Source organism: Gnatocerus cornutus, chromosome 5, assembly GCF_029298725.1.
Source record: "Gnatocerus cornutus isolate USDA-ARS CGAHR chromosome 5, icGnaCorn1.1, whole genome shotgun sequence".
Classification (NCBI taxonomy): Eukaryota; Metazoa; Arthropoda; class Insecta; order Coleoptera; family Tenebrionidae; genus Gnatocerus; species Gnatocerus cornutus.
In genome coordinates, this window is record NC_142237.1 from 5,411,482 (window position 1) to 5,423,963 (window position 12,482).

General features: G+C 30.5%; 1 protein-coding gene across 2 annotated transcripts; it reads right to left on the reverse strand.

Moving 5' to 3' along the window:
* Positions 1 to 25: 25 nt before the first annotated feature.
* Positions 26 to 11,911, reverse strand: LOC148173875 (uncharacterized). 2 transcript variants are annotated; one of them, XM_088036544.1, is made up of 4 exons: positions 11,817 to 11,911; positions 1,274 to 1,423; positions 957 to 1,179; positions 26 to 768 (listed from the first exon to the last, which is right to left on the reverse strand). In XM_088036544.1, the coding sequence occupies exons 2-4, from the start codon at positions 1,398 to 1,400 to the stop codon at positions 600 to 602; spliced, it is 519 nt and encodes a 172-aa protein (XP_087892670.1). In that variant the 5' UTR covers positions 1,401 to 1,423; positions 11,817 to 11,911; the 3' UTR covers positions 26 to 599. The 2 variants fall into 2 exon arrangements, with proteins under 2 accessions (XP_087892670.1, XP_087892669.1); XM_088036543.1 differs by having other exon boundaries at positions 918 to 1,179.
* Between the last annotated feature and the right edge of the window lie 571 nt (positions 11,912 to 12,482).

Below are 12,482 nucleotides of genomic sequence, written 5' to 3' on the forward strand. Positions count from 1 at the left end.
ATGGAAATTTATTATTAAATGTGTATAAACATGATTGATTTATTCATAATTTACATAGTTACGCACATTAAGAGTAAATATTGATTCACATAGTCACATTCATTCAAATAAATGACTAAATACTAGTAACAGTCTTAAAATAACCGGAAATCTATTGCAACAAAGATTAAGTACGACTCAGCTTAATTCTTATATACAGTTGAACTATGTAACGATGACTCCCCATAACGGTAAGAAGATATTCTAAATTGTCGAAAGGCAACTTGTGAAATATTGCATTAAACAAGTCTTCATTGCTTCTAGAAAAATTATTCAAAATTGTTTCTCAAAAGTCATGGATATGTTTTAGTCACAAGAACTTACATCTACATAATTGAAAGTTGCCAGTTAGAAGAAGACAAAAGATAGAACGTTTGAGGAGTATCGAACTGTAAATTTGGCTTTTATGTCTTGCCTAACCAACAAGATTTTACAAAAATGCGCAGAATTAAACTGTTTCAATAGAAAATATTACGGCTAACGGATAAGACGATCAAAGCATTTGCCAACACTATTTTAATACTGTGTATAGTTTTCAGTCGCGTTGCAGTTGCAGAAAGTTATCCAAGAAATCGAATGTTGGTGAATATGGCAGATGCGGGTCTTTTTCGGTTGCAGAAATTGATCGTTTGTCCGCGGCTTCCCTGACGAGCTTCATGGAGCGCCACCAGAAGCCGGAACACGTCTTCCTTGCTTGGTTGACATAAATAGCGGTTTTCGGCGTCATACCTGAATAAAATTAATTAACGTTCATTACTGAGACAGTGTGCCGTACACTAAATGAAAGTATTAACGTGAATGAGGGTAAAATTAATAGTTTAAAGGGGCTTCAATCGGTGAAAAGTAAAAAAGGTTTCATTATTGCTAAAATTAGTTACCTAGAATTTTGTCGTTTCCAAGGATATTTTCTATAATACCTTGATCTTTTAAAAGGAATGTTCGAATTCCCTTCTGTTTCAATTGTATCACTCTCAACAGGTGTTTCTTCATGGACGTATTCGGGAGAACCATTTTCCATGTAGAGAAGTGGACTAATGCCATTTGGCCAGGGCTGGAGTAAAACATTGGCTAACAGTTTTCCTAGGTGTTCTAGTTTGGCATCTTCGTATTGATTTATTAAAGCTAAAGGTTCATTCTCTCCTAAAATCAAAAGAAACAGAATTAATTATGTAATTAAAAAAAATACGTTTATATTTTCGCTATAAAATTTTATAAAATACCTTTAATGACTTACCTACATTAACTGAATTTTCATAATCGGGTTCTTCGTTGAGGTGGTGAGGCAAATTCATATTATATAAAGAAGCTGATGTAGTATATCTTATCAGCAAAAAAAATATTATTTCGGCATACCATCCCATTTTTGGTTGTCAGGTTGGCTATACTAAAACAATGAAAACAGTGTAGTTATGTAAATAATAGTAAGTATATTTTTAACAAGCATGTAATGAAGGCTATTATTACACGAGGATGAAAAGATTACAGTACGAGCAAAGCGAATGTTGTAATTCATACGAGTGTAGTAATAGCCCATTCCATGCGAGTGAAAGACACTACTTTATCTACGCTTGAACAATATTTTTTATTTATAGCTTTAAAACGTAGTTTAGAAACACGTTACCAAGGCCAGTCATACACAGTTCACCGAAAGAGAATTTTATTCGAAAAAAATTGCTCATTAAAACGAAAACCAACGTTTCTAGAGCACCCCTTCTTTAAAAAAAAAGTCAAATTTTAAATCATCGTAGAATGAATTACTTACATTGAAAAATATGTTTCAATATGCATTTTTTTTATTTTTTAATTTTTTGATTTTTTTACCGGGTTAAAATTCTGTAATCGACAACAGAATATTTGCTGAGAAAAGCATTTATGTTTTATAACTCTAAAACCAATACAACTGGGTGAAAAATTCCAATAACGTAGTTGGTAAAACATTATACCATATGAGCAAAAAAACTTTAGATAAAGGATGGCTGTCTTATTTATCACGGTTTGTTTGGCGTTGCGACGCCTAAGAAGTATAATTTTTAGTGATTTTTGAGTTTTTGCGGAAAGATTCGCAAATTAAATTTTTTTTCAACATGACTGTGATACAAATATTTGAGTTTTTATTTTAAATCTAATGCAATTTGTGTTTAAAACTTGCGAAAAAAACGCTGTTTTATCAAGTTAGTTTTCAAAATTATTACGGCGCAGTGGCAAACTACGTTTACACCACCGCGGATGCCGAATACGCGGATACGGCGGGAGTACTGTAATGGTGAGGTGGTTTTTGAAAGCTATTTTTAAAAGTAATCGGCGATTTTGCGTTAATTTTGCTGATTAAATTTTTAGTTTGCTAAAATTAATATACGAGTCAAAAGTAGAAAATTCCCCAATTTTCATAGCTGCAACACAAAATTTACTAATTACGATTGCTTTCTTTTTCAATTTTGTGATAACAAAAACAAAAAGGTTTAGCGTTGGATTCCTTTTATGTGTTCTTATTTTAAAATTAAGAAACGTTCTATTTTCATTCCCTAAGTTTCCAAATCTCAAATTTGACGATAAATATGAAAAAAAAAAATTCTCCACCTCGTTAAAACAATTTAAAATGGACTTTATTAAGCAGTTAGTTGGAGGTTATGTTTCTCGTTTAGCTGACGTCTTTTGGGTGTTTTGACTTTTATAACGTAATTTACCGGTTGGCACAGTTAATACTAACATTTATTTAATAACTAAAATAATTATAGAAAAACCTGTATAAAAAATCATGAACAGTAGTCGGCTGAAAAACTCATAGCAAAATCTCGCAGGCATGCTATGGCAACAAGTCAAATTATCGCTCGTTTCGCTATAAGGTCTTTTCGGCTCTTTGACTGTAAATAACTAGGAGTACTTTCCAATTAGCTGTGGTAATAGTAAGCTATTTCTGGACTTGTTTTCGAAACGTTAACAAATTGTTTTTGCATCGGATACGTTAATAGCTTCGTTTCACTATAGCAATGTCAACATCATTTGTAAAAAAATTAAAGTAATAGGTAAATTGGGAAAATTAGCATGAAAAACTCGTTTTATTAAATATTTGTATTATAAGTGACAAAAATGCCAGAAATCATGAGCACTTTAGCACGAGTGATACAAATCCTGGAATTTATGATCCTTCAATGCCATTTTGGTACCAGCTACAACCGTTACAACTTGACAGGTTTGACATATGCACTAAATTTGTCATTTATCAGAATGTCACCAAATGAGTTGTGTAATGACAAGTGATCTTATGTACAATTGCGTCCAAAAATAATGCACCATCCCATTGCTTATTTCCAAACAGCATCGGAAAACATTTTGAGGGCCTCGCCGGGGCAGGTATTAGTCCCAGCACATCTGGGTAGTCATAAAATGGTAATTTTTCAATGTTTGCTAAAACCCTGTTATTTAGGTCTTATTTTGCTGTGCTGTGATGGAAACGTATAAAGAAACGTATAAATACTGTGAAGCGTTTATGACTTTAACTTTTTAAACAGTTTCCACCAAACTTACCGCAAGACCCTATAAACATAATCACTCTCAAATGGTGGGTTTTGTCTGATGACCAGAATTGATCCCCAATAAATTACAATTACTTTTTGTTGATTCAAATTTACTGAAATTGGGAAAAAAATATTTGGAAATAAAGTTTCAGGACATACAGACAAATAATATAGGTGTATTACTCATCGTGTGAAGTTGAGTTTTGTTTTAATCTAATGTGGACTTGTAATAATAGAGTTGAGGAATGATTAAAATTTAGATTAGCTTAAAAGTGCAGTTTGAAAATTAAATTTTCTAATTTCGCTTAAATTAAATAAAAATATAATTGTCAATTTTGACATGTCAAATCACTTGCTCTCATTGTTTTGTAACTTTTTCACTTTCTAGTTAGTAGAAACATAAGTTAATTACTAGTAAAAAAAATGAAGAAAATAAAGAGATAAACAGACAAATAATTAAAAAAAAACACCCGGTTTACAAAAACAAAATTAAATCCTTAATTTGGATCAAAGATTTTTGCGAAACCAAATAACGTTATTGGGATTTTTACATCAAAAAAACTAAAACTCGAGAAAATGTATAAATTGATGCTTCAAAAATTATAAATGCTAGTTGGCCATAATCAGTAAAACATGTAAACAGCTTAGCAAAATCAAGAAATTGCGAAAAGACATTTACCAACACTAGTATTGTTGCCAAATTTTTAACAGCACTAGGATTGTTAAATGTGCCTTTATACAATCTACTGCTAAAGTGATACTGTTACTTTAACAATTTAGAATGAAATGAAATATTTAACATTATGTTAAAGTGACATAAGTAAGTTGCAAGTTTAATTTAATTTCAATTAAATAAAAAACTAGTATAGGCCGCTATACTTAGTTACTTATATTGATCAGAATTAAAAATCGATTGTTCTAAAATTTACTTTTTAGCAATGAAAGTGAATTTTATCAATAATTTTAAGAAATAAATTAGAAATTAAAAATTACATTTTTAATTAAAATGAATATTTAATTCCATCAAATGTCAGCAATCAAACTTAATTAAATGCGTGATTAATTTAATTGCAATCAACTTATAGTGGCATCGGGGTCATTGACTAAGAATACAAACATAGATTCAAAATTTCTTTCAATGTTCTTCATACCATGTTGTTTATTCGACTCAATCTTCAAGAGTTGTCGAGTAAGTTGTAAATAAAATTTGGATGCCTGACGCACCCCTGTACTGACCGCTCAGATCTCAAGCAGACCAACCCAAAAGTTCTAGGGGTAAAATGTATTGTTGGGTGCATATTATATTCATACCATGGTGCATTATTTTTGGACGCAATTGTACCTACTATTGGCGACACCGAAAAGTGACCGATTTTTTTGGTGTCATGGATTTTTCTATGAACTTTTTGAATGTAAATCAAGCTTTGGCGTTCAGTGGCTCAGTGGCGTTCTTTTTAATTTTTTTCTAAACATTTTATCTTACCTATACGTCTTTTGCCAATCAGCAGCGATTGCTCTTAGCGACCGATTTTCTTCTAATTTTGAAATAGCTCTTGTTTTTTCGATTACAGTTAAATGTTTAGGCATTTTTAATAACGTTAGTTGTAAACATGAAAGGTTCTTTGACCGTTTATTTTGACCAAGGGTTGGGTCTTATGTAATTTATTAAGGTCAACAAACGACAATACACATTATGAAGACAGCGACAAAATTGCTATAAATTCCGATCTGTAGGTACTCCTTACTTATTTTGAATAAATAATTCGTAATTTGTGAAAATTGTGGAGCTCTACGGCAAATTTGAGAGGATTAATGTATTAAATTGCATCACGAACGGGTGTTCAAGTACTCGTTCGTACTTATTTATTATGAATTTAAAAGTTTTTTTACTACGATCGTGCAAAAGGTACGCGCTTTTTTAACAGATATTTATGGAAAAAATTGCCGTTTAGTGAACCTTGTCTTTGCACACTTTTTGCTTATATACGACAAATCAACTGTCAAATTTTATTTATGTTTACATTTGATGACGTGATTTTTAATTAACATTTCTTTATAAATTAAAAATGCAGAATAATCCCAGATAAAACATTATAAGATCCACGTTTAAAAAGTCTCTTATTGCTTTATGGCTTAAGCCATAATGAATGAGTTTTTGAACTTGTATCTTAAATAACTAAACTCTAATGAGATATTTTATTTAATTCAATGACTTGTTGGTAGCAGAAAAACACATCCTAAAAAATTTTTATAAATGTTTGATTCTAGAAAATCTTAATAATCGTGAAAAATTCTTATTACATAGTAAACGATTTTTCATAAATTGAAATTTATTTAAACACTGCACTGAATTTAAATTAAAGTAAAGAGCAAAGTGAAGTCACTAAATTACTTTAAAATGTTCATTTCGCAATAACCCAGAGTGATATAATTCATGTTTTCGATAAAATAATATTTGCTTTAACAAATCTAATTCTCTCAAGTGGAATTGTAGAATGAACTGAAATCTGTTCAAAATAAATGATGGATCTCACACTTATTAAGTTCGGTTGTGGCAGGTTATTGATAGAACAAATATTGAAGAACTCACGACCTTTGAGATAATTCGAAAAACTCGCTCGTGTCAAATGCAATCATCTATCAATCATATTACTTGTTGAATTTTTATACGCTTTGCGTTTGACGTACCGATATATGTTGTGTAGTGTAGTGTGAACGATTAAATATAAATGAAGTATTAAATTAAAAATAAATTTCGGAGGCGGAAAATGGTTTGATTTTCTAGCACACAGGCTAAACTCTCTTTGTCCATGGACTTTTAGGCATTTATACTAGAATTTTACTCCATGAATGCATCAATGATTATTTTATTTTGGAGTTTGTTCAATGCTGAACTTTTTCACCAATAAAATGTTCTGATATTGGTTTGTAAAAATATTACAAAATATAAATCAGCAGGATTTGAAAGGGGGTAAGTTAGATATCTGTGGTGCAAACATGTCAGTTTTTAATAAGTAGCTTGTTAGAAAATGTTATGATAAAAAAATACAGTTATATCTGCACCGACTATCACAAAATCAATTTACAGCTTATACAATTTGATGACAATTTGATCAATGCGGCAGTTTTTGTATTACATGCTGCAGAAATTTCAGGAGGGTTAAAAATTCAGCATTGTGTAATTCGGTGTGCTGAATGGCCAATTTACATAGTTGTATTTTAAATTTTAACGCCCACAAAAATTCTCTGCAAGAAAAATTAAGTTAAAAATAGAAACAATGGCTACAGGGATTTCTGAAAGAATAACTGAAAAGAGGGCAAAATGCAAGATAATGGATGGTGTAAGAGTTTCGAGATAAAATTCGTAAAATAACAAAAATAAGAATGTCTAAAATACTGATCCACTTGATATCTTAAAAGCGCAATAAAAGTCAATTTTTCGATCCAATTTTACTGCTTCCAAATTATCCGGAAAAAGTCCGTGACTAACTGCCGGAAATCACTCGGGAAATACATTTTTAGTAGCATACATACAGTTTTTATTTTGTTTTTTTACAAACAAATTATGATCACTCTTTCTAAACTCTTTTTTCTTTAGCTGTGTACGAACTCTTCACTATCAAGAAGTTTTCCAGTCTGATTTGTTTTCTAACTTGAAAATTTTAAAAAGTTCGGAAACAACAATTTCGTCTTCATTTGTTTGTTTTTGTTTCTTAACTCTTAAAGAGGAAAATCAGTTTGTTTGATGGAAACCCGAAAAGCAAAATTTTTAGTCATTAAACTCAAAATTCATCATTTACAATGACCAAGCAATTACACTACTCAACAAATTTGGGACGAAAATTGAACTGGAGCAGTCAAATGTTATTTTAAAAGTAAAATTGCCTCCTGATTTTTGCTTTATTACCAGCGTTCACTTAGTTTTTTTCAGTTTTGCTAAACAATTTACAAAATCATGAAACTTTGATTTTGAAATGGTGGCGGAAAAAAAATCGCACTTTTACGGAAGGAAATACGTAGAAGACGTTTTCGGTGATTTTTATTAATTTTAAGGTAAAGGTAAAAATTTCAAAATCCCGCCTTTCTAGACGCCACTGATATGCACAAAAAAACCTTAACAACAACGCAGAGCATTTTGTTCGTTAATAATGTATCTATGCATAGTAACCTTAGTAATCTTAGCAATCATTGGCGTAGCATGAAAATTGGAATCAATTTTTTTTATTTTGTTCTGAAAACTGAGACACCATTTTAAAAAACGAAACCTGCCAACTTCCTTTATTTTTAATAAGCTGTAATGGATTTTTTTCCGCCTCTATTTCAAAATCACCCTGTATATTACTGAAAAAGTAATTAAATAAACTTCCCAACAAACTACAAAAGTTGCCGGGAGAGTCAGTTTTTGTCAAAATATTTGTGAAAAACAAATGAAAATTCCGAAAATAAACGGTTTTAACTTTCGAAAATTTTAGCTTTGAACTGAATATCGACAAAATTTTATTTTGTCGGTAAATTTCGTGTTTCAATTATTTCACTGGTTAGATTGAAAGATCATGGATAATAAATTATATGTTACAACTTTTAAAAATTTGTGGGTCGAGTTTTTTTAAATTTAAATAAATTTGAAGACGTTTTCATATCAATAATTGTTTTACCTTAGATAAAATTTTTATAAAGTTCAAAATGATTTGCATCGGTTCTTGCTACCAGGTTGGCCGGAAAAAAAGGATGCAAAAAATAAATTTGGAGTGAAATTTTGTGCTAACTTTTCAACAATTAACGAGTGAGTAGGTATTATACAGGGCTATTCACCTAACTGTACGACCTGAAATTTCAAAAAATGCAACCAACAATACATTTCCAGTGTTGACTTGGGTTTTCTAAATTAAAATTTCAAAAATACAATCAGAGATGCTTTATATCAACCAGTGGTGTTATAAAGATTTGTCAATTTTTGCAAACTAAACTTAATACTTCTAGTTATCATTGTCTTTGCGAAAATGTATTCTAACAACGAGAAAACTGACATGATGATGCTGTAGCGGCTGAAGATTTATATGCACAAAGATATCCTGACCGTGCTGCACACCCAACAGACAAAATTTTCCGAAAATTGGAAAAACATTTAAGAGAAAACTGGCCCCAACAGAAATGAGTTAGAACTAGAACAGCCACAGGTATGGAGAATGAAGTTGCGGTTCTTCAAGATGTTACAGAAAATCCGCACGTCAGTCAAAATTTTGTGACACGTCAAGTTGGAACCAGTTTGTCTTCAGTTTGAAGAATTATTTCCGCTAACAAATTTTATCTATACCATATCATGTGGGTTTAAGAGCTGTAGGAAACCTGGAAGATTTAAAAGCAAAGATTACGGCAGCCTTTTGGTCAGTAACACCAGAAATTTTGGAACGCATGCGGCGATCTTTTATGAACAGAATAGCTTGTTGCAAAGCAAAGAATGGGCAGCATTTTCAACACTTGTTACGATGATTTGTTTCCAATTTTTATTAAATTTGTTACTGTAACATAACTTTGGCTTCCACTTTTGTTATCTTAATAAATCGTTGAACAATAAATCTCAGTGTGATGATTTTTTTAAATGTCAAGCATTAACCATGCAGGCATCATTGATCGATTTTATGTATTTCAATTTACTAAAAGCGAAGATTGCTTTGAAAATGTATAATGGGTTGCATTTTTTGAAATTACAGGTCGTACAGTTATGTGAATAGCCCTGTATATTATAAAAATCTTAACAATTCATTTCAAAGATTTTTACCCTCAATTTTTTTAACTCCTTATTCGCAGAAAGTTTTTTAAAATTATTATTTCGTGCTGTCTTATATCTCAGTCAACAAGAACATTATTTAGAAGTGAAGAATAAAGAAAATTCTAAATGTTTAAAAGTTTTCGTCATTGTACAACAAGTAAAACCAAATAATAAATCTCAATTTGCAGCATCATAGGTGGTTCGGAAGTTACTTATAAAAACGAAACGCGATTTTTTTCTTTAGTATGTAAATAGAATTACAAAAAAAGTGTACATTTCATATAAACAAGCAGTAGTTTTTTCAGTTCTTCTTGCCAATTCACGTCATTCCGGATGACAGGATGACAAAAGAGCTGCAAATTTAATAGAGAGTTAGAAGATAAAACAAGTATTAATTTTCATTGTATCAACATCGTTGTATTTTGTTCTTGTAGTTTAATAAAAAAGAACAAATTTCAAGTAACTTTCGGAACACTCACAATGCTGTAAATTGGCATTTATTATTATTTTTATTTGTTGTTCAGTTGCCAAAAATTTCAAATTTTTTAGAATTATTTTGATTTTATTGTTTTTGTTGACTGAGCTATTAGCATTAAAGTTTCAAATGTTAATATTACGTTAAGTTACTGAGTCCATTTTTAAACAAAATGTGTTTTCAAAATTATAAAATGAATAACAGAAAGGTTGGATCTATTTATGTGTAATTATTTCAGAATAAGAAACATTTTATTTTTATTCCCAATTTTTTTAAATAAGATTTGACGACAAATATAGCGGGTTTGAAATAACAACATTCTAACTGCATTTCTTACGAAAATTCAGATTTTCATAAAATTCTACTCTCTTTAACATTACTTTTTTGTTTTCTTAATCAGAATGAACGTAGCTTGAAGCCTTTTCATAATTTCAGGAGTTCTATCTGCTATGGATTAACTTAATGTTTCAAGTTAGAACTTGCATTTTGACTAATTAATTTCACTGCAGTTAGAACCTTGTCATTCTAAACCCACGATATGTAAAAAAATTTCGACCTTGGTAAAAAAAATCAAAATGGACTTATTAGCAACTTAACGACTTAAGCCGACAATATGTGTCAAGAAATTTGGATTTTTTTAAGTAGTCATTGATTTTTTTATAAAATCGACAAAAGATTAAGAAAAATTTTTTGAAAAATTTATGAATGGTTTTTGTCTTGTAAACGATAAGAGATAGATAACAATGCATTTGTCAGCGGGTCAAAAAGAGATTTTATTCTTTTCAATGATTATTACAATAAAAGATCGTTAGAAATAATTTATAAATTAGCGATGAGTTTCAAAAATCGTTGAAAAGCTTATTAATTAGGCTTGTGAAAACTGCCGTTTTTTACGAAAAAGTGATAAAAATAAATTTTTGTACAGTAAAAAAAACTGAATCCGGACTTGATGGAGCAAGATAGACCTCAGATTCGGAATTAGGAGACCGTTCCACTTTAGAAATGATTATTCATGCCTAGTAAATAAATTGATAAGTACAATTTTATTTCAACTTTTACCAAATAAATTTATAATAAAATTGATAATTTTTTGAAACAAGTAACACTTTTTTTTAAAGAAGCGTTTTTTCTAAACTACCATCTTTATGAACACTTATTCAAAGACTTTGTATTCTTCTTCACTAATTTAAAAACATGAAATCAAAACATCAACTCAATGAAGTTAATTAAAACGAAGATTTTGCAGTCAGTTGACTATCTACCTATTTAAGATAAGTTGGAACACAATCTAAGTTTAATTAAGATAACTTTAGCAAAGTTCACATGACACAAAGGGACTAGAAAGTCTATCTCTTTCTGTTTATTTTAAACGAGACATTCATCGATAAATTATTATTCATTTAATAAGCACAGCTATTATTTTTCCCCACAAATGTAAATAAATTTCTGAAATACACACTTGAAAGTGAAGGATCTTTTCACCATTATTAATTTTTTTCTGGTTACATTGCTCCTTAATAATGAAAGGTTTTTTTACAGATTTAAGCTTAACTGAAAGCAGGAGATGAAAAAAGCGGAAGTTGGTCTGATTAAAATGAGAGTATTAAAAAACACGTAGGTCGACTTAACATTTCTCTTGTCGCACGATTAGCCACTCCAAATTTTTAATGTCAGCTTTAATAAACAAACTTTAAAAGCAGTATGCCACTTTTCTCACAAAATTATGAAGAAAAATGTTTTGCTAAGAGATTATCAAATTAGGTGCTATAAGCAACTTTGACATGCAAATGAAGTCATTCAAATTAATTAGATGGGGTTCTCGGTTCAGAGTACTTTTAAAATTAAAATATATAACTGGTCATTAAGTTCTTGGAGAATTGTTTTAATTACTTATTAAAAGTTTTTGCGTAATTTTTAGTGAAGTCATTTAGAGAGTAAATAGGCCGAAACACATTAAGACAAATTGGAATGTGGAAACACTTTGTCGGATGTGTAAATTGTAGTGAATTATCCTTACTTTTGCGACACGACGAGAAGCAAACTCACTCACTCACGTAAACGCAACGTTCACAGCGCGAACAAACTTTTCAGCTTTCAGGAGTTTCAGTGTTGTGGTGGAGTTACGCCTATATGTTGCGTCTTTTATACTTGGACGATGCGCAATAGGATATTATGTGGGTGTCGAGAGAAGTGCAAATGCTGACTTCTCTTGTTTTCAGGAATTCGTGTGCAACAAGTTTAATTACAATTTTCCAGAATTAAGTTCTTATTTCAATAATTCTTTGCTTGGATTTCAATATAATTTTGTACTTTAGAGGACGCGACCTAATTTTGATGAAATCGGTTTTAATTACACAAAGTGACGGGTGTTTTTCTGAACAAATTGGCTCATTGTCAGCATCGCAACGATAATTTTTGTTTACGTTCATTTTGATTAGAAACCTGCAAGCTTGAACTTTTCGAGGAGCTAATTAAATGGATCATGCTAAATTACGAAATGAAAATTTTCTATCGGACTAATCTGAAAATGAGGTTCGTGCGATGGGAATATTCAAATGAGAATATTACGCAGGGTGGTAAAAAAAGCTCTACTTTTATCATCCAAAGCGTAATTTTAGCATTGTCCTGTAATTTAATTTTTGATTCTTGGAAGCGGCTATATTTTCTTACAATGACGTATTAT